We start from the raw sequence: 27525 nt of genomic DNA, 5'->3' as shown, positions 1-27525 counted from the left end.
GATCACTATAGTCTCAGGATAGTATGTTGCTAATCCTCTTGTGACTGTAGTAGAGCAATCGAAGCTGCACTGGGCTCATAAGGTGCCATATAGTTAGTTTAGTTTAGCACTCACCTGTTCAAACCCCCAGTGTTTCGCATTTCCAGCTTTATTGCTACGTTCCAACAGTCTATGTTTCCAGATCTGGAGCAACAACATCACCAACTACGCCATGTAATTGTTGCAGCCAATCACTAGCCTCACTGGCCATGTGAGTTAGATGGCTCCATCAACACTGTGGTGGGAACAGCACTGTAGTGATGACATACTTAACTACCTCAAGTGACCAGAGGCCATCGATTGGCTGCAGTGACCACTTCAAGTAGTCTGACGCATCTTCCCTGCAGTGCCAGAAACAAATACTAACGGGAGCAACTAAAAAGCAGCTGGAATAAATGGGGACTGACCAGGTGAGTAATGATTACTTCTTTAAGAACATTTTTAGCTTTCAGTAAAATTGCATGGCTTCCCGAAAAGGCCTTCAAGCACAATATCCCTCTATTTCCATACATTAAAGACCAGGAATATTGTCACATGGACTTTTGTTCGCAGGGCATTTACACTAGAGGACCACTGTAGCTTTCTCAGTGTTTAAACACTACCTGGAGTCCGGGGAATTTTATGAAATGATTTAGGCCGAATGCACACGGCCGTGTTCCGCGGCCGAGAGCGGTCCGTGGTATGCCGGGCTGAATTCCTGTTCAGAGCAGGAGCGCACGGCGTCATTGGTTGCTATGACGCCGTGCGGTTCATGCCGCCGCTGCACTACAGTAATATGATCTATACGAGTGTATTACTGTAGTGCAGCGGCGACATGAAGCGCACGGCGTCATAGCAACCAATGAAGCAATCAATGACACCGTGCGCTCCTGTGGTCAGCAGGAATCCAGCCCGGCATATCACGGACCGCTCACGGCCGTGTGCATGAGGCCTTACTTGTTAGGAAACAGGACTCCTTCATACCTTAGGTTCCTGAACGCTATCATTAGTGGTTATATGATGGGGAAAACAAGTATTTACTAAAACAGACATGTCAGGAGAGCTGAGAGCTCCTCTTTAAATTGAAGTTTCACTGCAATTAACAAAGAGCTTTCAGTTGCTGCCCACTTTTTTATTTTCTGATACCAGAAGAGTTTTTTTTGTGTTAAGGAGTCAAAATAGATATATTTTCATTATTATTGTTATTGAATAACTTTGGGAAAGTAAATCGCTGATGACCCCCAACTTTCCAGTCTGATGACCTTGTCAAATAGCTCCCATATCTCAGTGTTCTGGACCTCTCCGGGCATGACCTAAGGGCATGGCTTCTGCCCACCACACTGCAAAATGAAGATTCCCACCAGCATCGTAAACATTCATGTTTATATACATAAAAAAAACGTCACACAAAAACACAACCTTGAGAACGTGATTGTGTTATCATGCTCCTCTCTAGGGTTGGACAAATGCAATTATGAGAAATAAAGATGATAACAGCAGAATGTGACCTTCTGGTGTCTTCGAAGAATCGGTACAAAAACATTACACACTGAACCTAAATTATTTTTCGGCAAATTGATGGGAAACGAGCAGAAAGGTTTAGAAATAGTCAAACAATTCACTCAGTCAGGGACAATTAAAGGGCATCTGTCAGCAGATTTGTACCTAGAAACTGACTGACCTGTTACATGTGCACTTGGCAGCTGAAGGCATCTGTGTTGGTCCCATGTTTATATGTGCCCGCATTGCTAGGAAAAATTATACTTGACTATATGCAAATGAGCCTCTAGGAGCAATGGGGCGTTGCAGTTACACCTAGAGGCTCTGCTCTCTTTGCAACTGCCGCATCCTTTCCACTTTGTTTGACAGGACCCAACAGCGTAAACGCCCTGTCAATAAAAGTGCAGAAGACGCGCCAGTTGCAGAGAGAGCAGAGCCTCTAGGTGTAACGGCAACGCCCCCATTGCTCCTAGAGGCTCATTTGCATATATTTAAACACAATTTTTCTCAGCACTGTGGACACATATGAACATGGGACCAACACAGATGCCAAGTGCACATGCAACAGGTCAACCAGTGTGAATTCCGGCAGGCTGTTCCGGGATACAAACCGCAGCGTGCATCGTTCTCATACACTGAGCAGTCTAATAACCATAGTGCAAAATAAAATACACAAAAAGGGTTAGTGATAATAACCTTCAATGGTCTGCAGACTCCTTCAGTGATGTGTCCTACCACCTCCTGGATATGGTCTTCAACCCCTGAAAATAAACAGACCAACTGGATCTCAAGTGACAAATCAAAGTGTAACAAAAAGCACTGGGACCTCACACTAGCAGCAAAGACAGCCTTCCAACAAAAGCTTTATAGCTTACAAAGCTTTAAAGGACCTATCCATCACTGTCTGATAAGCGAGGGCCCAACACCCTGCAGCCCCACCGATTAGCTGTTTTGCAGAAGGAGCCAGTAACTGCAGTCCTGCTCCCTTGGAAATGATGGGAACAGCACTGCAGTAACCATCTCCTGCACAACGGACGCAGCTGTGTAGTTCTGCTGCTGGAGCTATTACAGAATGGCTCTTCGAGGGGGTGTGGGTTTTCAGACCCGCTGATCAGATAGTGACGGCCTATCTTGTGCATATGCCATAACATAGAAATCGGTAGTTAGTGATCTGGATTATTTAATACTTAACTTTTACTTCTTAATATAAAATAAATGAGATATGTCCCAGATCACTAACTACTGATTTCTATGATTTATGCGAGTGATTATAATGTATATCAATTTTTCCTGATCTATGCCATAACATGTAAAGGGTTGGACAGCCCCTTTAAAGAAGGAATCCGTAAATATAAAAAAAAAAAATTTACGTACTGATAAATGGTGTTTTCACATCAGCTATGAATGAGCCATTACTGCCTATGGTGAAAAGACCTTTAAAAGGGCATCTGTCAGCAGATTTGTACCTATGAAACTGGATGACCTGTTGCCTGAGCGCTTGGCAGCTGAAGGCGTCTGTAATGGTCTCATGTTTATATTGCTGAGAAAAATTAATATAAGCATATGAGCCTCTATGAGCAACGGGGGCGTTGCCATTGCACCTAGAGGCTCAGCTCTCTCTGCAACTGCTGCGCCCTCTGCACTTTCACCAACAGGGCCAGGTGTTCTATTTTCACAGCCTGGCCCTGTCAAAGTGCAGAGGGAGCAGCAGTTGCAGACAGAGCAGAGCTTCTCGGTGCAATGACAACGCCCCCATTGCTCCTAGAAACTTATTTGCATACATTAAAAACATAATTTTTCTCAGCAATGCGGGCACATATGAACATGGGACCAACACAGAGGCCTTCAGCTGCCAAGTGCACATGTAACAGGTCAGCCAGTGTCATAGGTACCAATCTGCTAACAGATGCCCTCTAACCCTTGGTGTAAAATCTATTTATTTTATCATCTAAAATTAAAATAGAAAAATGAATAAAGGGGCACACGCCACTCCTTACCTTGGATGTTTACGAGCTTTAACAAAGACTCCAGATGCTCTTTCTCTGATGCAGTTGCTTGATGCAGCCAGGCAAGCATATCCCCGACATATCTTTTTATTAAATAAGATTAAGCCATGATTAAAACACACAGAGATCTAACAAGCGAGTCACATTGAATGCAGATATTATAAGGGATACATGAAAAATACAGTGGTGCTCCATGGGTCAACAGGACCGGAGGTGTGGATAGACAGAACCGGCATCAGGGACCCGGAGGAAGATCAGTGAGGTTCATAAAGTTAGTTTTTTTCACTTTTTACTATTTTGGGACCAAACTGACTGATTTTTTTTAGTTCGGGACAACTTTTTTAAAAGGAACCTCCTACAGCTTGCAGCATAAAAAAAAAACTATAAAACAAAAAACAGCTGTAAGCTTGTGTGGGTTTTCTCCTTGTGAGAAGCAGAGCAGCACGGGAAGATCTCCCTTTATGTTCAGCGCTTCTGGAAACACTGGGGGTCATTTACAAAGACTGACATAAAAAGAAAGTCTGTTTCCCCTCTGTACTGCCGGAGGATTCGGCTAATTTACGATGAAGTGTAAGCCTCATCATAAAGCAGTCACACCTTCAGCGGTCCGTGGGCCACGAGTGAAAACTACTCCAGCCTCTGACTGAAGTAGTCTTCACACCTCTTTTACGCCCCTTTCCAGACGTAAGAGACAGTAAATTTGTTGGGACCAAAGGCCCAGCCCCCACCGCTCCCGAGTGGTGAGGACAGCATAACAAGTATTGTTGCACAGGCATATAAAAAAAAAGTTGCAAAACAGGGTATTAAGACTTTTTTTAATGCCAAACAGTAGCGTCGTGCGCTTAGTAAATGACCCCCAAGGTGGCAGTGATTTCAGCTCTCATCCTACTTGCTAGGCTCCTTACTGGAGATAACTTGGTGGATTTGCAATTCTGTTTCATGTTCCAGACTTAAAGGGGTTATCAAAGTAATTTTTTTGTTTTTTCTATGTTCCTAACTAGGCAAATGTAACAGCTTTCCAATGAACTCACTTTATCTGCAGTGCCTAATTTATCAGATTTCACTAAGGGTCACATGACCTGTGATGTCAGCTTCTCTCCCTGCTCTGATAAAGGTCGTTTAGACGTCACTGTGCTGGCCACGCCGCCGCCCATCCCCCCCCCCCTCCCTCACAGCCATCTACTCTCTGCTAGGATTCTTAACCCCTTCAGCTGCACAGCTCTGCAGGCAGTGAGGAGACAATGCTGGGCACTGGAGCTGACATACTAGAGAGAACATTGCACAAGAAGGTGAGAGGGAAGATCCTGTGTGTATTAGCAGTGTCATTATACAGCTGGGACATGTAGTCCTACACATACAACATGCTGCAGAGTCTCCCAGCACTCAGGGCAGCTCTTGTAGCCACACCCTTAGCAGTGTCATTGTACAGCTGGGACTTGTAGTCCTACACATACAACATGCTGCTGAGTCTCCCAGCAGGCAGACATGTCACCCAGGGCAGCTCTTGTATTCACTCCCTTAGCAGAGCAGGGGGAGGGGCAGATAGTGCTTTTATTGCATGTAAACAAAGGGCCAGAAAAGAAATCAGAGAAATTAGGAAAAATATATATATTTTTTTGCATAAAACTTGCTTAGCTCAGTTATATATCAGATTTTCAGTGCTATATTATTTTTTTCAGAACTCGGACAACCCCTTTAAGTGTAAAGTCTGCTGGAGAAAGATGCACCAAATTTATGACGAGGTGCACTCCTGTACCGTATTTAAAGGGAATGTATCATCTCAGACAATGGGGTCCCACCTCTGGGAAAGTCACAGAAGGCGCACTGCGCATGTGCGGCCGCCCTTCAATCATTTCTATGAGGCTGCTGAAATGAATGGGAGCGCACAGGGTGCTGTAGATTTCAGCTATAATTTGCACTCAATTTCTAAAGTAGATTATGGTGAATGTGACAGGCTGAGGAGGCTCCTTCCACTAAGCCCCACAAAATGCCACTTGCACAAAAATATGTGATCACCCTTGGTCAGAAAACTAGCATTCAGGTCTTGTAAATTCTCCCCGATGTGTAATCCCAGAGGTAAATGTCTTACAAAATCCTATGTGGTAGTATTACTAACTACTTACACATTACCTTAACGGGTCATGAGAGTGCATTTCAATGGGACGTGGGGTACCGCCAGGCCCTCCTCTAGTGAGTGCATCGATGAAGCCACGCACTACCGCACTCCTCCTTGCTGTTCCAAATTCATCCAATGTATATCTGTCAGCAAAAAATATGAAAAAATAGTGCTTTATAATCTGGAAATGAGTTTCAGTGAAGCACCACCAGGCATGTGCATAAAAATATCTATAAGAAGACCTGTCAGCTTGTAGTATATTCCCCAAGAAATAACAATTCTGAGGCACTTTGTCTTAGAATTCTGTGTTGTGGCGTTTCTCTGTTATTCCTCCTGGAAATATAAGACTAACTAGCGTGACCATTCACCTTGTCAATAGGGTGTTTGCCTGCTCAGTCTGACACTGACAACACTGATTGGATAGCATCAACATTTGGAAGGAAATGCACCATTGATATGGCATAGCCATTTCTAGATGTCAATTTATTCACAGACTTCCAAGAGTTCTAACAGAGGAACGGTACAATGCAGAATTATAAGAAATATTTAGTTCAGAAACATGTACTGCAAAAAAATTAGCAGGTTCATGTCACCATGGCTGAAAATACAAAAGTAAAAGCAAACACAATGCAACAGCGCTGTGCAAATATAAAATATATGAAGTGATGCTTTCACACTATAGGAAAAAGCGCCTGTCTCTCTGGTGGCCAGGACCGTGGGAGCGCACATAGGCTGGTGCTTTTTTTTGTGCAAGCACGACCACCACTGCTGCATTTCAGGGTGGTCGTAACCATGGAAACGGAGCAGTGTATAATGTGAATTTAGTCAAGCCAGCAAAGGAGACAATATGGACAATCCTAATACATTAATAAGTGCCTTGTATTAACTTTCTCTACATGATAAATGCCTCTTGCTGAAGTCACACAAACGCTAAAAGTTATCATCTACCCAGTGGTAGGACCTCCACCGATCCCAAGAATTAGGGCCCAGTAGCCCACGCATCTCCCGTAAGGAACTGAGTGGCCGGTCAGGCATGCCCTCAGCTTCTCTATTCATTTCTATGAGAGTTTTGGAGATAGCCGGGCGCTGTACATGGCTATAGAAATGAATGCTGTGGCCGAGCAATGCCAGACCAGCCGCTCCGTAAATTTTGAGGGATCCACAGGGTATGGGGTCCACATTTCCATGATTGATGGTGGTCCCACCAGTAGGATCCCTGCCGAACAAATAGCTTGTAGATTGTAAGCCCTCACGGGCAGGGCCCTCTCTCCTTCTGTGCCAGTTTGTAACTTGTCTTGTTCATGCTTTATCCTCTATCCTGTAAATAGGGGATAACTTTATATAACTGGAGTACCCCATTAACTACCGTCGACCTATCATCTGCGTGTTTGGTTGGACATGATGACGTCTCCTGCCCTCCTTTCCACCAGTCACATTAGCTGTCATTGTGCTTATGTTCCCACCACCCAGTCCTGAGCAAATGTTACAAGTCCATGTCTGCATGCAGTCACCCCAGCCTCTCCTCTTAAGCACACCCCGACTAGCAATAACCGCAGGACAAGCTCTCCCAGCGCACCTCGCTGGCTCAGACCATATGATTTGTGTAGGTTGATTCACATGAGATAATTTACTATAATGTGATGCAGGGAAAACCATGTATACCATAGCATTATAAGATCTCAGCAAAGACTGACAACTAACATTAGACTTATTAAATAATAATGTGATGTATTCACCAAGATACGCAACACTTTATGTAAATGCAAACAAACCGGAAGATGCAGCCTGCAGTCAGATGTGTGCAGACATGTAATATTGTTATTATTTTAAATTGATCACAATGTGCGCTAAGAACTAGTGATGTCCGGTTCATGAACGAATCATTCTTTTGAATCGATTCTTTTCACTGAACCGGAGAAGTCGATTCATCTGACTGCGCTGATCCGTTTGAAACGGCTCAGTCTGTGACGTAGCACTAGCGCCACCTACTGCGAGCAGAGAGACTCTAGCAGCGCAGGTCTTGTGCAATATGATCCTAGAGTGGAAGCAGGCTTCTGCCACCCTCTCCCTGCAACCAATCAGATCTGTCACACACAGTACACTGCGTATAAGAATCTAATGAGAGTCTACTAGTTACTTTCACACTGGCTTTTTGACTTTCCGTTTGTGAGATCCGTTCAGGGGCAAAACGGATCAGTTTTGCCCTAATGCATTCTGAATGGAAAAGGATCCGCTCAGAATGCACCAGTTTGCCTCCGTTCCGCCTCAATTCCGCTTTGGAGGCGGACACCAAAACGCTGCTTGCAGTATTTTGGTGTCCGTCTGACAATACTGAGCCAAGCGGATCCGTTCTGACACACAATGTAAGTCAATGGGGATCCATATTCACTGACACAATCTGGCACAATAGAAAACGGATCTGTCCTTCAGTGATTTTCAATGGTGTTCAAGACGGATCCGTCTTGGCTATGTTACAGATAATACAACCTGATTCGTTCTGAACGAATGCATGCGGTTGTAATATCTGAACAGATCCGTTTGTGCAGATCCATGACGGATCCGCACCAAACACGAGTGTGAAAGTAGCCTAAAAGAATCAAACGATTCTACTTCGGCTACTTTCACACTCTCGTTTGGTGCGGATCCGTCATGGATCTGCACAAACGGATTTGTTACAATAATACAACCGCATGAATGTGTCATGAACGGATCCGGTTGTATTATCCGTAACACAGCCAAGACGGAGCAGTCATAAACTCCATTGAAAGTCAATGGGGTACGGATCTGTTTTCTATTGTGACAGATTGTGTCAGTGAAACGCATCCGTCCCCATTGACTTACATTGTGTGCCAGGACGGATCCGTTTAGCTCAGTTTCGTCAGACGGACACCAAAACGCTGCATGCAGCGCTTTGGTGTCCTCCTCCAAAGCATTGTGTGCCGTTTGGCTCAGTTTCGCGAAGCAGACAGCAAAACGCTGCATGCAGCGTTTTGGTGTCCGCTTCCAGAGCGGAACGGAGGCAAACTGATGCATTTTGAGCGGAACCTTTTCTATTCAGAATGCATTAGGTCAAAACTGATCCGTTTCAGACCGCTTGTGAGAGCCCTGAACGGATCTCAGAAACGGAAAGCCAAAACACCAGTGTGAAAGTTAGGCTTAGTTATAGACTCATTTGATTTTTTTGAGTGAAAGAATCGTCATCAGATGAGTTACTGAGTTAAAAGAATTGTGTCACACCGAGTCCAAAGCTTTTGTTGCAGCAGTGATAATGGACAGACAGTCAGCAGAGAGATAGGAGAAATGACATGACACAGAGTTTAGATTAGAGGAGATCACATTGCACAGTATTATTTTCCATTAGCTGTGTGATGTGTACACTGTGTACTACTTTACGTCTGAGTGGTCAGCCAGTGTTACTGTTATTATCACATACTCACATAGTTGGTACTGTAGACTGGGTGACATTGAGCACCACGGCTCCTGTCCTGAGCTTCGGTTCACTTGCCTGTCAGCCCAAGCCAGCAAGTAAATCGAAGATTTGATTCATGAATCGGTTCATTTGAATGAACAGATTCATGTAAAAGATCCGAACTTCCCATCTCTACTAAGAACCTGCAAAGTATAGTAAATCTAGTACTGCAATTTATACTAAGAAATATAATTCCATGTTTGCATATATCTTCGCGCCTTGTCGGGTGCTGCTGCATCTTAGTGCTTGTTTTTTGCACCTGCCCCCTTTAGATTTATTTAGGAAGTGATGACCGATTCACACAACCATGCTGGGTCTGGGAAACGTGGTCTCTGTATCAGCCACATCTCCCGGACAGACCGCGGCTTTCCTTATCCAAAATGACTGCATCTCCTTACGGAGAGCACCTAATTGGCATGAGGAGACTTATAGGCCAGGCAACGCTCCTCTGGAATTCTGGGAAGGGATGCAAATGACCTCTTACCAAGCTCAGCCTCTAATGCGACCAGATGCAAGGTAGCTATCCTAAAAATCTATCACACTCAGTTAAGCCAGTACTCTCTGCTCTGCACTAATGAAGGGCAATCTCCCCCAAACAGCAGATGAGGTGCTGGCTTTGTTATTATCCAAGTCATGTCTCAAGGTCTGTTTAAAAGGCTGACTTATAGGATAGATACCTTACATCTAGTGGCGTTCGAGGTAGAGTCTGCAAAGAGCTTATTTGCATAGCAATTTATGATACAGGCGGTTCCTATGTGATCGGGAGCCTATTGTACGGCCAACATACCGAACATGTTCCCCAGATCGAACACAGTTGTGTGAATCAGCCGTTAAGCTGGTCATACAAAATTAATGTAGAGCGGACCTAACGGGTTTGGTAGGACTGCAGCCCAATTTTGCCCTTTTGGCATTGTTGGGGGACATGAGAGATAAAGGTCTTACTTCCCTCTCCTACAACTGAGCATGCATCTGTGTGGAGAAAGGGGGGGGGGGGGGGGTTAGGAGAGAAAAGGCGCATTTACACTGCGCCGATGAGCAGATAATTGTCAGGAAGGAAGGGTTCCAATTACCTGCTCGTTAATAGAGGTGAAGTTCTGCATTTATAGGCAGCTACCACCTTGCTCGTCCTTATACAGGTACATAGTTTCTGGGCAGTAGGTTGCTGCGGAGGCTGCACAATCTACTGCCCAGAAACAAAACATTTGGTGTCCGCACGAAAGATTGTTTCACCCGACGAACAAGCGTTTGCTCACTCATCGTGGGGGATCTGCGGCATCTTCAGACACACCAATTATCAGGAACGAGCGTTCATAAGACTGTCCATTCCCGGCCATTGGCTGAGGTGTCTGGCCAGCTTAAAGGGGTTGTTCAAGATCTTATTAAAAAACTGCAGGGAAACTGGTAGAATAATAATAATAAAAATGATACTCACCTTCCCAAACCACCTTTATTCCAGCGCTGCCACTTCTTTCCTTCCTGCCACAGCAGCAATGATCTAATGTTCCGGCTGCAGCAATGATGTGCCTGTATACACAGGGCCGTCTTTACCAAGGGGCAAAAGGGGCAGCTGCCCTGGGCCCAGTTGCTCCTGGGGGGCCCAAGGCAGCTGCCTCTTGAGCCCTGCTAGCTACTGCCCCGGGTGTCAGGCTGTCGGCTACACAGGCATCATGATCGTACTGTGCTAATTATCTTAATTCTAGGACCTTAATGAGTTTTGCTCTAGGACCTTAATGACATCATTACCATGTGACCAGTAACCTAGCAATTACTGGTCACATGGCTATGAGGTCATCACAGGTCCTACTGAGTGTTGCAGAAGTTAACTGTGGAGCTTTTTTGTGTAAAGATTACATCAGAAAAAGGTGACAGGGGCTGTTATGTTAATATACTGTAAACTGCTGTATACTGTGTGGTGGGCTGTATACTGTGGGGGGGGGGGTGGCCTGTATACTGTGGGGGGGGGGGGGGGGCTGTATACTGTGTGGTGGGCTGTATACTGTGTGGTGGGCTGTATACTGTGTGGTGGGCTGTATACTGTGTGGTGGGCTGTATACTGTGTGGTGGGCTGTATACTGTGTGGTGGGCTGTATACTGGGGGGGGTGCTATACTGCTGTACTGTATAGTGTGGGGGGCTGTATACTGTGGGTGCGGTATAGTGTGGAGTGCTATACTGCTGTACTGTATAGTGTGGGGGGCTGTATCGTGTAAAGTTTGGGGTGCTGTAAACAGTGAGGTGTTGTATACCGTGAGGTGCTGTGTACTGTGGGCTGCTATACTGCTCTACTATATACTGTGGGGTACTGTATAGTGTGGTGTGCTAAACTGCATACTGTGGGTTGCTGTATACTATAGGGTGCTATACTGCATACTGTGGGGTGCTGGGGTGCACTGTAACACTAGGGTGAGCCGAGCCCTGGTCTCCTTCCTGCAGAGCGGTGCCCACTTCCAGCCTGAGCCCAGCTGCCCAGAGCACTGATCCTGAGCCGCTGGAGTCTTCAGAACTGGAAGTATTTACAGTCAATCACTGGACTCTACCAGATGTGTGGATTTTTTGTGTGTGTGTTGTGGTGGAGGGCGTGATTGCCTGCTAAGGTGTGGGAAGGCGGGATCCAGGGGGCCCAAGTAAATTTTTGCCCAGGATCCAATCAATATTAAAGACGGCCTTGTGTATACAACATGTGACCCCTGCAGCCAATCGGTGGCCCCAGCAGTATACAGCCAGTTATTGGCTAGTACACCGGCATATCACAGCTGCAGTCAGGAAAACAAAGCCTGCAGGGGAGGATGAAGATTCAGTGCTGGCATCAACTGGGTTTGGGACAGTGAGTATATATATATATTTTTTTTTTATATTATTCTAAAAAGGTCTCCCTGTATTTTTCTTTTTTTCTTTTTCTTTAGGTCAGACGACGCCTTTAACTATTGCAACTTTCTATGTAAATATCTACATAGATAAATATGCACTTACATTTTTCTGACATACTGTAGGTTACCAATATGAAGATAAATTTAATATGCAAGTGTAAAGTATGTGTAGCCAAGGCCACCCAAAAGAAAAAAAAAAAACTATATATTTTTTTTAGCTATATTGCTAGAAAAAAAAAAAAACGATATCCTTTCATTACAGCATAGTTAATAGCATACACTACTAACAAAATCTAAGACACACACATATATAAGAGTAGACAGAGCTTTGCTTCTATGGTAGTAACCGCACAGCTATAGCTTACAGATCTTTACTGGGCCATTAAAAATGGCCTTGGGGGAAAATAAAAGGCTTTTAACAAAATCTCTGCAATTTCTATGAATATGAAAGGTCACTGTGGAGTTACCCCAGTTTTACAAATCTCGGAGCTTCTTTATGGTACAGTGTAAAATTACAATAAACAGATATTTTTCAAGTGGAAGGAGGGAGTGAGAAGCGGAGACAGTAAATCCATTTGTGCATCACATAGCAAGGACAGGCTAAATGACTCACATCATCTCCCTGGTAATTCCACCGCTTAGCCGCCCATTGTGCCTGAACCCCCCTTTGTACTTTTATCCTGGTATGAGGTTCACTGGTGGCTTTTTTTGTCGGCGAGAACTTTCAGAAAAAAACCCCACAATAATCGCGGTAAAGCAGCTGTAAATCACTGTTATCCTAAGCGCTCGGGAACAAAGCATAGATTTAATAATCCATTAATAATTTTCAGGTTGACACAATACAATGGGGCCACTTTGGGGGGGGGGGGGGGGATTTAACGATCGACAAAATAGCTTGTAGTGGCAGAGAAAATGCCAATTTTCTGATTGCACATGATTTGAAAAACGCACTGTATCTTATGTTTACTATGAAATTATTACCAAAATGTTTCATTCAAAATCCACTCTGCAATTTAGAAAGCGTTACTTATTGACTGGGTGAAACATTTTTCATGCATGTGAACCTGCACAATAAAATCAGACGGAGGGTTCTTTAACCAATCTTGCTACTGAACTGGTCTGAAGATGTAGATCTGCAGAGTTGTTACATTCTTGGTAAAACATTTCAGAAAATGCCCTCCCCCCTTCCCCAACTACCCATGCTACCTCCAATTTTGTATGACAGCTTTGGATGGTCTACCAGCCCGTATCTGCCAGTGCTTAATCCAGTAAAGCAAGCTCTGCCTGCTCGGAAAGGGTGCCTTTCCACCGGGCAGAGTTTGAGGGGGAAATTTCAGCGAAAATTAGTTCAATCCATTTGCACACAGATTTCTTCAAGCCCAATTCAGATGAATGGAACTGATTATCAGTCGCAGGAATTTCTGTAACAAAATCTGCCAAGTGTGAAGGCGCCCTAAAAGGAGTCCAACATATACCAAAATCAAATAATGGACCCTATCAGGGTATGGGCAAATGTATACTATTAACACTGAAAGCCAAACAAGGCTAATTACCCAAACCTGACCCTGATATAAAGTGTATATAAAATGTAACTTTTATTTGTGCTGATTTAAAAGATCTCTTGTGAGCCAACAAAAGTTAAAATTAGCTGCATCCAGTGCGTATGCTATTAGAAACCATCCACTGAGGCGGACACCTAAAAACTTCTAACTGCCCCCCAACGTGTTTCACCAACAAAATGGCTTTATCAGGGGCACGGGCAGCAACCATTGTGACCTCACAGTACTCTGCTGCCTTAACAGTGACCTCCACAGCAGTTGCCCCTTTAATAGTGGCCCCTGCCCCCTTAACAGCCGGTTCAGACCTGAGCGTACTGACCTGAGCGCTGTGTATGGGTGATTCTCTGGCGTCTCACATACGCGGCTCCGGTAGAATGCGAACGCCCATTGCCGCACGTTCCCGGAAGTCTATGTACGGGAAAGCGCGACAAGACGCCCCAAAGAAGCTCCTGTACTTCTTGGGGCGTCGGGCATTTTACAGCGCGATCGTACACGCTGTAAAACGCTCAGGTGAGAACCATTCCCATAGGGAATCATTGGTTCTTGCCTGTTGAGCGTTTTACAGCGCTTAGGAATGCGCTGTAAAACACTCAGGTCTGAACCCTGCCTAACAGTGACCTCCACAGCGCTCTGCCCCTTTAATGCTAGGGCTACACGACGACATGTCACACAACATTTTGTCTCAACAATTTTTATAATGCTAGGCTATGGTGTCGCACTGCGACATGTGACATGCTGCGACTGCGACAACAGTTGCAAAAAATCCATCCGAGATTTTTCTGTGACTGTCGCAGTTGCAGCACATCACATGTTACAGTGCAACACCATAGACTAGCATTATAAAAATTGTCGCCCGAAAGTGGTGTGACATCAATGTAGTAGTGCCCTATGTGTCGCGCGACACATGTCGTCGTGTAGCCCCAGCCTAATGCTGACAAACAGCAGTGAAGAAAAATGCCTGGGTTGTTATGGAAACCTGGAGTAAAACTGTGTGTATGTGCAGACTAAGGGCCTGCGAGCTTCTATTGGCTGATAAGGGACATGTGACCGTGTGTGTGTGGCAGTTGGGATATGAAGAGAAAGACCTGCAGGCTTCTATTGGCTGATGCAGGTAATTTTTTTTGATAATATCTCAGGAACGGTAGGTCCTAGGGAGCTGGTCTAAAACCTTCCTGGACACCTGATGTACCGGTGTGCCAAATTTAGTGAAGATCGGTTTAGTTGTTTGGTCGCGCATAAAGAACAGACAGACAGACGTCGGGACAGACAAACTCATTGTGTACCAGCATGTTACCTCTACAGTAATCTTTCCCAGATAGTAAGTGATATGTGTACCAAGTTTAGTAGAAATTGATAGCGTTTTTGAGTTACAGAGCAATATGTGTGTAGCAAAAACAGTTGGAGCATACAAACTCAATTTTTTGGGGGACCTTAGAAGGCTTAGAAGTTTAGAAACAAATCTTACAATTTCTAAGAAAATTTCCAAAACCCAATTTTTTAAGGACCAGTTCAGATATGAAGTCACTTTGTAGGGCTTACTTATTAGAAACCACCAATAAATCACCCCATTTTAGAAACTACACCCCTCAAGGTATTCAAAACTGATTTTACAAACTTTGTTAACCCTTTAACCCCATAAGAATTAAAGAAAAATGGGAATGAAATTACAAAAGTTCACTTTTTTTTTAGCAGGTTTTACATTTTAATCTAATATTTTTTCTGCAACACATCAAGGTTTAAACAGCCGAACAAAATTGAAAATCTATTACCCTAAATCTGAAGTTTACAGAAACTGATGTATGGGCGCACAGCAGGCTTCAGAGTGGAAGGAGCACCATATGGCTTTAGAAGAGCAGATTTAACTGGAATGGTAATTGGGAGCTATGTCGCATATGAAGACACCCTGAGGTGGCCCTACAGTGGAAGCCCCCAAAACATTTTTCACTTTCCCAAAGGGTAACAGGACAAAATGCACCCCAAATTTCCCATCCCCCCCCCCCCCCCCCGAATACGCCAACACGCCATATGTGCTCAAAAATGATGTATGGGGCGCACAGCAGGGCTCTAGAGTCACACAGCAAAACATGGATTTTGCTGACCTGAATTGGCAGACATTTATTTTAGGTACCATGTCGCATTTAAAAGATTGCTGAGGTCCCCAGAAATTAAAAACCCCAAGAAGTGACCCCATTTTGGAAAGAGCACCCCCGTATGAACATTTTAAGGGGTGGAACGGGGCACTTTTGACCTAACCGGTGTTTTTACAGAAATGAATATGTAGTGGTTGGTGAAAAGTGGATCTGTAAGCTATGCCGACTAAATCAGAGATATAAGGTGGTAAAACTACATGGTACATCATGGATGAAATAAAATTATTACTCCATGGATGAGTGGTAGATTATAAAACACTCCTGCATGCACAGGCCAGGTTTTTCAGGCCAGGTTTCGCAGTGGTAAATGGCGTCTCTCCTTATCACTCTTTTGGAACACACCTGACATCTTTTTTGGGTCCTTCCCTTCCTTGTTCTCTGGGGGACTTGACCTGGAAAATGTTGCCCTGGTACAACACGGGCACCATGACTTCCTGAAGTACTGGGACCCTCCCCGGCCTGGCTTTGAAAAATTAGGGCCTTGATAACCACCTCCTGGAACTGAAGGAAAGTTACTGTGTGGCCTGCAGATTGAAACGCAAATGTGCAATGCAAACTTGCCATCTGTACAATGTGTACGGCCAGCTTTTTGCACCACACTTTCGTTTTTCATGTGACATTGTAGGGCTTTAGAAGTTGATCTGGAAGATCCATCCCTCCCATGTGCCTGTTGTAGTCCAAGATACAAACTGGTTTGGGGGTAGTGGTTGTGGTACCTCGTACAGGAGCAGGGGAGCTGGTGTTAGTGTGAATGGTGGTCAGTAAAAGGACGTCCCTCTTGTACTTAACCACCAGCATGTTCTCATGGAGGAGAGGCCTACTTTCACCCATTCTCAGTGGTTGCCCTACCAGGGATCTAGGGAGACCTCTCTGATTTTTGCACACTGTGCCAATTAGGGACATGAATAGGGGTATGCTGGTATAATAGTTATCCACATAGAAATGGCAACCCTTACCCAGCAGTGGGTGCAATAAGTCCCACATGATCTTCCCACTAACTCCTAGGATGGGGGGGCATTCTGGGGGTTCTATCCGGGAATCTTTCCCTTCATAAATGCGGAACTTGTGGGTGTACCCGGAGCTACTCTCACAAAGTTTGTATATCTTTATGCCATACCTTGCCTGTTTGCAATGCAGGTACTGGCGGAATCTAATCCTCGCTTTGAAAACTAATAGGGACTCATCTACACTGACATTTTTATCTGGGTTGTATACCTCAGCAAACTTGGTGTTAAAGTAGTCAATGACAGGCCTCACCTTGAGCAGACAGTCAAATGTTAGGTCGTTTTGGGGTGGGCACTGTGCATTGTCGTTGTAGTGTAGGAATTTCCTAATTGACTCAAATCGTTTCCGGGTCATGGTCTTTCTGTAAATTGGAGTCTGGTAGAAAATGAACTCCAATATTGTCTAAAGTTTTGGTTTTTTACAACGCCCATATGCAGCACAAGTCCCCAAAACTTCATCTCCGCTGCACTTACTAGGGTCCAACCTAGGGATCTAGCGTATGGCGAGGTAGGGTTCTGATCAATAAATTATTGGGCATATAAATTAGTTTGGGCCGCCATTACATTTTGAAAATCTTCAGAGAAGACACTATCTGTATTCCGTAGCTGCCCACAAAATCCGGAATTTCTGGCTGAAAATCATCAGGGGGTGGGTTCCATAAGGGTTCACTCTGGGTGGCTGCCTCCGCTGCTACCTTGGGGCGCCTTCTAGAGGGTCCCTCATAAGCTGATGATGATGATGATGATGATGATGATGATGATGATGATGATGATGATGTGATGATGATGATGATGATGATGATGATGATGATGATGATGATGATGATAAGGGGGTAGAGGAGTAGAGGAAAGTGACATCCTCTTCTCCCTTATTGGCAGACTCAGTATCGGAGGCAAGCATGGCGTATGCCTCTTCAGAGGAGTATACTCGTTGGGATGGATGGGCCATTTTTATTTTATTGGGGTGTGACGTGTGAAATGTGGAAACCTTTATTTCGTGTGAGGGGTGTGTATGTTGTGCTGCAGTGCAACCTGAACAGACGCGATCAGTAATGGACACTACATGCAAGCACGCAGATGGTGCGTTTGTGCAAAATTCTAAACTGACACTAACTGAAATTTTTATTCAGGGACAGGGAGGGTGGTTTAGGGATCTGAACAGCTGCAAATGAAAAAAAAAATATATATATATCAATCAGTGCAGCTATTCCAGATGTTGAAATACTGTAGCAGTGGTGGTGCACCACAAGTCTCAGCAAGCCAACAGCAGCACAGAACCTCTCTGCATGCAGTCACTAGCTAGAATGGCTGCATGCAGGAAGGTTCAGCCCTTTCCTGTGCAGCTATAGTGCTGCCATTGGCTAGAGCGATGTTCCAGCCAATCGCAGCGCTGGCAGGGGACGCCAAACACTGGTGTCCCCTGCCTCACCTCGGAGGAGACCGATGCTGACCAGTTTAACACCGGTCACCTCCCCCTAAAAAGAGAAGACAGCATTCTCAGCCTTGAGAACACAGCATTTTTTCATTTTTCTATCACTGTGTACCAAGAGCCATAATTCTTAGGGCTCATGCACACGACTACGTATTTTGCAGTCCGCAAAGCACGGATTACCAAAATAAAAATATATAAAAACGGATGACATTTTTTTGGGCAGATCCATTGTAACAAAGCCTGTCCTTGTTCACAAAAAGGACAAGAATAGGACATGTTCAATTTTTTTTACGGAACGGACATGCGGAAACGGAATGCACACACAGTCATTTCCGTTTTTTGCCGACCCATTGAAGAGAATGTGTCTGTATACAAACCTGTAAAAGAATGGAACGGAAACTTAAAAAATAAATAAAAATACGTTCGTGTGCATGAGCCATAAGCTATATGAGGGCTTTTTTTTGTTTTTTGGGGACCAGTTGCCCCCAGTCCAGCACAAGCCATGTACAGGTATGCTTCCATCTCGCCCCAAACACACAATGGCCACATCCCTGAAAAACATGATGATGGAAGATCATGAGGGAGGACCAGTCAGTGATTGGGGCAGTCATACCTCTCCCATAGAGGTGAAGGGAGGGTAGTAGCGCATGCGCAGCTGATCTACACTGACTTTGTGGAGCCTGTTCAGGAGATAGGAGTGGGTCCCAAACACCCATCCTTGCCATATGCCATCAATGTCTGAGTTTGGCCAGCCCCTGTAAAAGTACAGGCACACTTTAACTTCAAATACTGCAAACAAATAGGTTACTGAAATGAGGTTTTCCATCATGGACAGTAAAGCCTCCTTAACATATCATTTCTGGTGTTTCTCCGAGCCGGGCCTCAGTTCAGGGTTACTTCCAAGAGTGGATATTCCCATGCCTAATTTTGGTGGTGACGGACGTGGGGAAGAAACACTGACAACATGTCCCGACAATTAACAAATGTAAGATGCTCAAGGCCAGTAAATCACTGCTGTGGTAATGTAACGACTGTATCAGTACATTCATTTTAATTATAATCTTCTCAAATATTGCCCTTGGACCCATTTCCAAGACATAATTATGAATATACACAGCTGTCTGCTGAGCAAAAATGGATGAGATTTCCAGGAAATGTTGTGAAAGATGGGCACCGGCCCCGCCATTGGCTCCCTCCATTTAATGCCACCAATATAAATACAGCCAAAATGCATGCGAAATATTTTTTTGCAATTTCAGAGTCAAGTTAATTACTTCTGAAGAGAAAACAAGCCTCGTCACATGAATTCTCAATCTCACAGACACGCTGTAATCTTAGGGACAGACGGTTATGTAATGCCTGAAAGTAAGGTTCTACCGCCATCTGGTGGAGAAAAAGAATTATATGGCCAGAGAAGAATCATGAAATCGCCTGCACCATACTGCAAGGCACGAATATGGCACTCAACTTTATCTGTACACAAAGCTTCTAGATAAATCATGCAACGTGACTATGGGATCACTTTACCATGATTTAAGATTTACATGGCTATGGTGCAAAGACTGTATTAACCCCTTATTTAAGGACCAGGACAATTTTCATTTTTGCTTTTTTTTCTCTCCATAACTTTTTAAATTGTCATTTCACACAGGCATATGAGGGCTTATTTTTTAATGGGACAATTTAATCTTCCATAGCTTTTTGATCTCTTTTTATTCAAATTTTTGGGGAGGGCTAAGTGACCAAAAAAAAAATAAAACAGGAAATGGTTTATTTTTTCAATTTTTCCGTTATGGTGTGCACTATAAAAATTGCTATATTTTAATAGTTCATTGGTATCCTCACATCTGAAAATCTGTGAAGTACATTTTTTTCATTGTTTATTTTTATTTGTAAAATTCAGAGGGGGTTATTAGATTTTTTTTTTTTTTTTATAAAAAAAAAAAATAATAATAAAAAAAAAACTTTGTTCCACTTTTATTTTTTCACAGTACATTTTAGCCCCCTTAGGGAAATGGTATATGAGATCTTCTGATCACATAATACAAATAATAATAATATTTATTTATATAGCGCCAACATATTCCGCAGCGCTTTACAGTGTGGGGGTTCATGTACAAACAGTCATAAATAACATAGCAATAGACAATTCAATAATAACAAAACGAGCGAGGGCCCTGCTCGCAAGAGCTTACAATCTATGAGGAGCTAGGGGTGTCACAAAAGGTAAAAGTGCTTGTTTTGTACAATGGTCCAGCCATCTTGGGAGATTAGGGGAGCAGATATAAAGCTGCATTAACCAGTCAGCAGCCGACATTTGAAGTGCTACTGGGTGCAGTGGAGAGTTTGGTGGAGGATGAGGTTCAGGAAATGATAAATTGGCTATATATGGAGAGGAGTTAGATCAGGGGAGGTTATAGGCCACCCTAAAAAGAGGTGTTTTTAGGGAGCGCTTACAACTGTGTATGCTGTGTTTTAAACTGATTTCTTGGGGTAGGGCGTTCCAGAGAAATGGTGCAGCTCGGGAGAAGTCTTGCAGCCGGGAGTGAGAGGTTCAGATAATGGTGGTGGTTAGTCGTAAATCATTGGCTAAATGGAGGGTACTGGTAGGGTGGTAGACAGAGATGAGGGAAGAGCTATAGGGGGGTGCAGCACTGTGTAGAGCTTTGTGGTTGAGGACAAGCAGTTTAAGTTGGATTCTATACTGTATGGGCAACCAGTGCAATGACTGGCACAGGGCTGAGGCATCTGAGTAGCGGTTGGACAGATAGCTGACCCTGGCTGCTGCATGAAGAATAGATTGGAGAGGGGAGAGTCTGGTGAGGGGGAGACCTATTATTAGTGAGTTACAGTAATCAAGGCAGGAATGGATCAGGGCAACAATGAGAGGTTTTGTTGTTTCCATAGTGAGAAAGGGGCGGATTCTGGAGATGTTTTTGAGGTGCAGGTTTCATGAGCTGGAGAGAGACTGGATGTAGGAGGTGAAGGATAGATCAGTGTCAAATTTCCCCTGCGAGGCAGCAGGCATGCTGCCTAGGCCTGATAGCAGTGCCACACACAGAGGGAGATATCAGGTTTAGATAGAGAGAACACAAGTAGTTCCGTTTTTGAAAGATTTAGTTTCAGATAGAGAGGACATGATATTAGAGACGGCAGACAGACAGTCAGTGGTGTTCTGTAGTACAGCAGGGGTGATGTCAGGGGATGAAACCAAATCTGCTGATGATCTGTCCAATTGGGGCTGTGTAGAGAGAGACAAGGAGAGGGCCTAGGACTGAACCCTGAAGAACTCAGGCAGCGAGAGGTGAAGAAGTGGAGCCAGCGAATGATACACTGAAAGAGCAGCCAGAGAGATTGGAAGAAAACCAGGAGAGGGCAGTGTCCTTTAGGCCGATGGATTGGAGCACTGTGAGTAGGAGATGGTGGTCTACAGTGTCAAAAGCTGCAGAGAGGTCAAAGAGAATGAGCAGAGAGTAGTCACCATTGCTTTTTGCTGTCACTTTGGTCAGGGCAGTTTCTGTTGAGTGTAGGGTGAGGAAGCCAGATTGTAGTGGATCAAGATGAGAGTGAGCAGAGAGATAGCGGATGAGGCAAGATTAGACCACACGCTCCAAGAGTTTAGAGATGAAGAAATAATTGGAGACTGGTCTGTAGTTAGTTGTGCAGGATGGGTCAATAGAAGTTTTTTTTTTTTTTTATAATGGAGTAATGATGTAGTGTTTGAAAGAGGAGGGGAAGATACCAGAAGAAAGGGAAAGGTTGAAGATTTTTGTTAGGTAAGTGGTGACAGCCGGAGAGAGGCTGGAGTAGGTGTGAGGGAATGGGGTCAGAGGTGCATGTGGTAGGACGACAAGAAGAGAGGAGCCTGGAGACGACTTCTTCTGTGACTGGGTCAAATGTGGACAGTGATCTAGAGGAGATGAGGGGGGAAAGGGGGTCAATAGTACTTAGTGGCTGGGAGCTGATTTCATGCCGTATGTGCTCTATATTCTCTGTGAAGTAGGAGGCTAGGTCTTCAGCAGAGAGGTCTGTGATGGGTGCTGAACTTTAAGACTGAGGAGGGAGTGGAAAGTGTCAAAAAGTTTTTTGGGGTTGCTGGACAGTGAGGAGATTAGGGTGGTGAAGTAAGTCTGTTTAGAGAGGTGGAGGGCAGAGTTATAGGTCCGTAGCATGAATTTGTAATGGAGGAAATCTTCTGTGCGAGCTTTCCTCCATAGGCGTTCAGCACTCTTGGAGCAACGCTGGAAGAATAGCGTTTGCGGTCTAAGCAGCTTTGGTCTAAGTTTGGAGGTTTTGAGGGTAGGGGGTGCTACTTTGTCCAGGGTGCTTCTGAGAGTGTCGTTGTAGTGATTTATGGCCAGGTGAGTGTAGAGTGTCTTTAAGTGTATGAGGGTCAATAGTCTGTAGATTTCTGTGCATGTAGTAGGTAGGGGAGTGCTGGGATGGGTGCAGATTTGTGAGAGAGAATGAGAGGATGTTGTGGTCAGAAAGCGGGTGAGGAGAATTATTAAAAATGGAGATTGAGCATAGTCTAAATAAAACCAAGTCGAGTGTGTTACAGTCTTTGTGTGTCTGAGAGTTAAAAAGTTGAGAAAGACCAAGAGAGGATATTAGAGAAAGAAGCTGGGAGGCAGACGGGGAGGTGGGGCTGTTTATAGGCTGGTTGATGTCAGCCAGGCTGCAAAGTGGTCCAGGAACTGGGTTGGTGAGCCAGACGGACGGTATACAACCGCTATTCTGAGGGAAGAGTCTGAGGCTGTCAACCTCAAAAGAAGGGAATTAGAGCGATGGAACGGGGGGGATGACGTGGAAAGTGCATTGTGGGGACAGGAGAATGCTGACTCAGGTGCTTCTCGAGCTTTAAGTCACGGTAACCATGCCCCCTTGCCTGCCCCTTCGCTGTGATTGCAAAGCCAGCCGAACTGTAGTGCATAAGTGCTGTCAAACACAGCGAAGGGGCAGGCAAGGGGGGCATGGTTACCATGACTTGAAGCAAGGAGGCCGCTGCCTCAGTGACATCCAGACGGACTAGAGAAGCGCGCCGGCAGGGGATAAAAAGAATGTTTTTACGGCTTTTGCTTCAACTACTGTACCTGCAGGAAGAAAAATGATTGTTACAAACATGCTGCTGGCTACACTCGTACTGCTGCCGGCTTGGGATGTTTTTAGGAGGTGACAGGTTCCCTTTAAAAAAGAGTGTGAGGATGTGTAGTACAGATAACCTACCCGTCTCCTGCCATGTTTAACTGCTTGACACTTAGCGATAAAGACACTTTGCGGTACAAGACCCATGCAAGCACCCCGCACTCGCAAGTTGTGTCTACATTTATAATACTGAGTATAAAGGGAACTATGGGAAGTCAGCTGGTTTAGGCCAATAAGCAAGCTGATTTGCAGACCAGAAGAGAAGCAACTAATCAAATAAAACAAATCTAGTACCATGGCCGGCTCCTGCTACACACTAAAGATCACACATTTTAACAACAAACACAATCTACCAGGGATCGACCAATATTGATTTTTTTTTAGAGCAGATACCGATAACCTGTGAACTTTCAGGCCGATAACTTATAACGATATTCTGTGCATTTTCATTTAAAAATAAAAAATGTCTGTTACGGCGTTCACCACATAGGGGATTTTTATATATATATATATATATATATATATATATATATATATATATATATATATATATATATATATATATATATATATATATATATTTTAATAGTTTGGACTTTTCGGACGTGGCTATATGTGATATGTTTATTTATTTATTGTTTATATATTTTATATGTAAAATTGGGAAAGGGGGTGATCAGAAGCTGCCACTGCCAACAATGAAGAGGAGGGGACCCTGTGGCCACTGCCACCAATGATTTTAATACTAGGGGGGGGGGGGCACACTGCGCCACCAATGATTTTAATACTGAAGGGGGGGCGCACTGCGCCACCAATGATTTTAATACTGAAAGGGGGGGCGCACTGCGCCACCAATGATTTTAACACTGGAGGGTGGGGGGGGGGGGGGAGAGGGCGCACTGCACCACCAATGTTTTTAATACTGGGGAGGGCGCACTGCGCCACCAATGATAATTACCGTTTTACAGGAGGCGGGTGTGTCGGGACAAAAATTAATTGAACAGAACGGAGTGCTCCAAAATGAGTTCATGACTAACCCGTCTTGGGTATGTTAAAGATAATACAACCAGATCCGCTTATAACGGATGCAGGCGGTTGTACTATCAGTAACATAAGCGTTTTTGCTGAGCCCTGCCTGATCCAGCAAAAACGCTAGTGTGAAAGTAGCCTTACCCAATGAACTAGTGTTTCACTAGGCAGCTGCTGCCAAGGCCAATAAGATAATGGGTTGCATCAGAAGGGGCATAGATTCCCGTGATGAGAACATAGTCCTACCACTTTACAAATCGCTAGTCAGACCACACATGGAGTACTGTGTACAGTTCTGGGCTCCAGTGAACAAGGCAGACATAGCAGAGCTGGAGAGGGTCCAGAGGAGGGCAACTAAAGTAATAACTGGAATGGGGCAACTACAGTACCCTGAAAGATTATCAAAATTAGGGTTATTCACTTTAGAAAAAAGACGACTGAGGGGAGATATAATTAATATGTATAAATATATCAGGGGTCAGTACAGAGATCTTTCCCATCATCTATTTATCCCCAGGACTGTGACTGTGACGAGGGGACATCCTCTGCATCTGGAGGAAAGAAGGTTTGTACACAAACATAGAAGAGGATTCTTTACGGTAAGAGCAGTGAGACTATGGAACTCTCTGCCTGAGGAGGTGGTGATGGTGAGTACAATAAAGCAATTCAAGAGGGGCCTGGATGTATTTCTGGAGTGTAATAATATTACAGGCTATATAGCTACTAGAGAGGGGTCGTTGATCCAGGGAGTTTTTCTGATTGCCTGATTAGAGTTGGGAAGGAATTTTTTATTCCCCTAAAGTGGGGAAAATTGGCTTCTACCTCACAGGTTTTTTTTTTTTTTCCTTCCTCTGGATCAACTTGCAGGATAACAGGCCGAACTGGATGGACAGATGTCTTTTTTCGGCCTTATGTACTACGTTACTATGTTACTCGTTCAATCGGCTTCACCATTACACCGGCAGATCATCGCTAACAAGCATCCGTAGGAACACTTGCTCGGCCACTGTAAAGGGACCTTTACATTTAGCAGCAGGGAAATCGGAGTATGAAATGGGGGGGAGGGACAATCCAAGGAGGGCAACTCGCATAGGCTGTAGATTAGGAAAGCTCACACAAAGTAGTCTGCAGAGAAGAATCACACAGGCAGTGTACAAAAGTAGAGTTAAACTGACCTGCAAACTCTGCAGAAGGAGGGCAATCATAGTCCTCAACATCAATAACTGTCAGTACAAGTAAGAGGAGATCCCTCATGAGCTGTAGAAGGGTGAGGGTTATCAGACTTCTCTCCTGCTCCCCCCACCCAGTCACTAAAGGTCCCTTTATATGGAACAGTCATTGGGAACAAACGTTTGTACGAATGCTCGTTCCTGATAATCGGCCCAGGTACAGGTGCTGCCGATCATCTGATGCAGACACCTAAATCATTTCTGGGCAGCAGATTGCGCTATGTAAATTGGCCCTAGCTCTTAATTCGCTGCTTTTTTTAAATTTTACTTGTACATGCATTTTGGACACAGCGATGCCTGTTTTTTTTTTTTTTTTTTTCTTTTTTAGTTTGTTTTTATTAAAAATTTGGGGAAAGAGGGTGATTTGACCTGTTTCGTGAATATATATATATATATATATATATATATATATATATATATATATATATATATATATATATATTTTACCTTTATTAAGTTACCCTAGATGACTATAAAGCCTCATTCCCACATCAGTGTTTGGTCACCGATTTCCACCAGTGATTGTGAGCCAAAACCAGGACTGGAGCCTCCACAGACATAAGGTATAAGGGAAAGATCTGCACCTGTTCTGTGTTTAGAGCTGCACCTTTTTTGGCTTACAATAATCACTGACTGTTATTTATTAATCATTAGATTGCTCATTTTAGGCTCCATTCACACGTCCGCAAAATGGGTCCGCATCTTTTCCACAATTTTGCGGACAGGGTGCGGACCCATTCATTCTCTATGGGGACGGAATGTGCTGTCCGCATCCACATTTGCGGATCCGCACTTCCGCATCCGTGCTTCCGTTTCTGCAAAAAAATAGAACATGTCCTATTCTTGTCCGCAATTGCGGACAAGAACAGGCATATTCTATTATGTCGGCAATGTGCGGTCCGCAAAATGCGGAAAGCACATTGCCGCTTTCCGTGTTTTGCGGATCCGTGTCTCCGTGTATCCGCAAAACACATTGCGGACGTGTGAATACAGCCTTATTCTGTGATCGATACTTATCCATCACACAACACAGCATTCGCTATATTCCACTTTCAGGCCTGTATTGGAATATACCAGTGATAGATATCGGAACCTCAAACAGGCTCCGGGCCATCATGTTACTGTAACAGCTTCCTCAATTTCACCCGGGGGAGGCTGTTACAGGTGGGGGAGCACGCGGCTCCCGCATCTTCACTGCTCAGATGTCTTATGGCTGATCGCAGACATTAGCCCTGGGCCTCTGCTGTTTGAAACAGCAAAAACCCAGCAGCTATGGCGCCCACGAGTGGGCACTATGTTTAAAGTGATGACTTACACCGCACATGTTTGGCGGGGGTCGTCAAGGGGTTAAGAACTGCTCCAAGTTTGTCCTTTAAGGAGTTTTTTTTTTTCTCTAAACATTTCATTTGACTTTATCTTACCTTTTTACTCCCACTGGAACATACCCCTGCGATCCTCTGAATAATACACTGCAGTACTTCTGTATTGCAGTATATTCTGCTTATCAGTGCTACACCCACAGGCAGTGGCGTAACTACCGGGGAAGCAGGGGAAGCAGCTGCTTCGGGGCCCGGGCTGCCAAGGGGGCCCGGCGCCCCAAGCAGCGTGTGTGACAGTTTATTTTCAAGTTAGATAAATATCGTGTTCAGGGCCCCTTCACAGCCGCTAGAGTGATCTAATTTTACTGTCTGCTAAAAGTCTCCTGGTCTGGGATTCGAACCCACAACCTCCAATCTATAAGTGAATCAGTGGCAAAGCATTTACCCTCACAGCCATAAAGGCTGCATTACAACTGACTGTAAAAAAAAAAAAAATACATCTATACACATGACAGCTGCCCAAACACACCTAGCACTGCTATATCTGTATATGACAGCTGTCCCTGCACATTCAGCTCTGCTACATCTCTATATATGAACAGCTGCCATGTGTATAGATGTACACTTAGCCAGCTATAACAGTAGAAGTCTCATATTTTTTCACTCAGCCTCAAGGCAGCTCT

The 27525-nt window shown here is 44.4% G+C and overlaps 1 protein-coding gene across 1 annotated transcript in view; it reads right to left on the bottom strand.

The window, feature by feature from the left end:
* COG6 (component of oligomeric golgi complex 6) overlaps window positions 1-27525 on the bottom strand; it is a 152540-nt gene that overhangs the window by 64676 nt on the left and 60339 nt on the right. Inside the window, 3 exon segments of the mRNA XM_044287377.1 lie at window positions 2215-2279; window positions 3516-3607; window positions 5655-5783. Coding sequence (XP_044143312.1) covers window positions 2215-2279; window positions 3516-3607; window positions 5655-5783 — 286 coding nt within the window.

Source organism: Bufo gargarizans, chromosome 3 (assembly GCF_014858855.1).
Source record: "Bufo gargarizans isolate SCDJY-AF-19 chromosome 3, ASM1485885v1, whole genome shotgun sequence".
NCBI lineage: Eukaryota > Metazoa > Chordata > Amphibia > Anura > Bufonidae > Bufo > Bufo gargarizans.
This window is presented reverse-complemented; position numbering and strand designations above follow the sequence as displayed.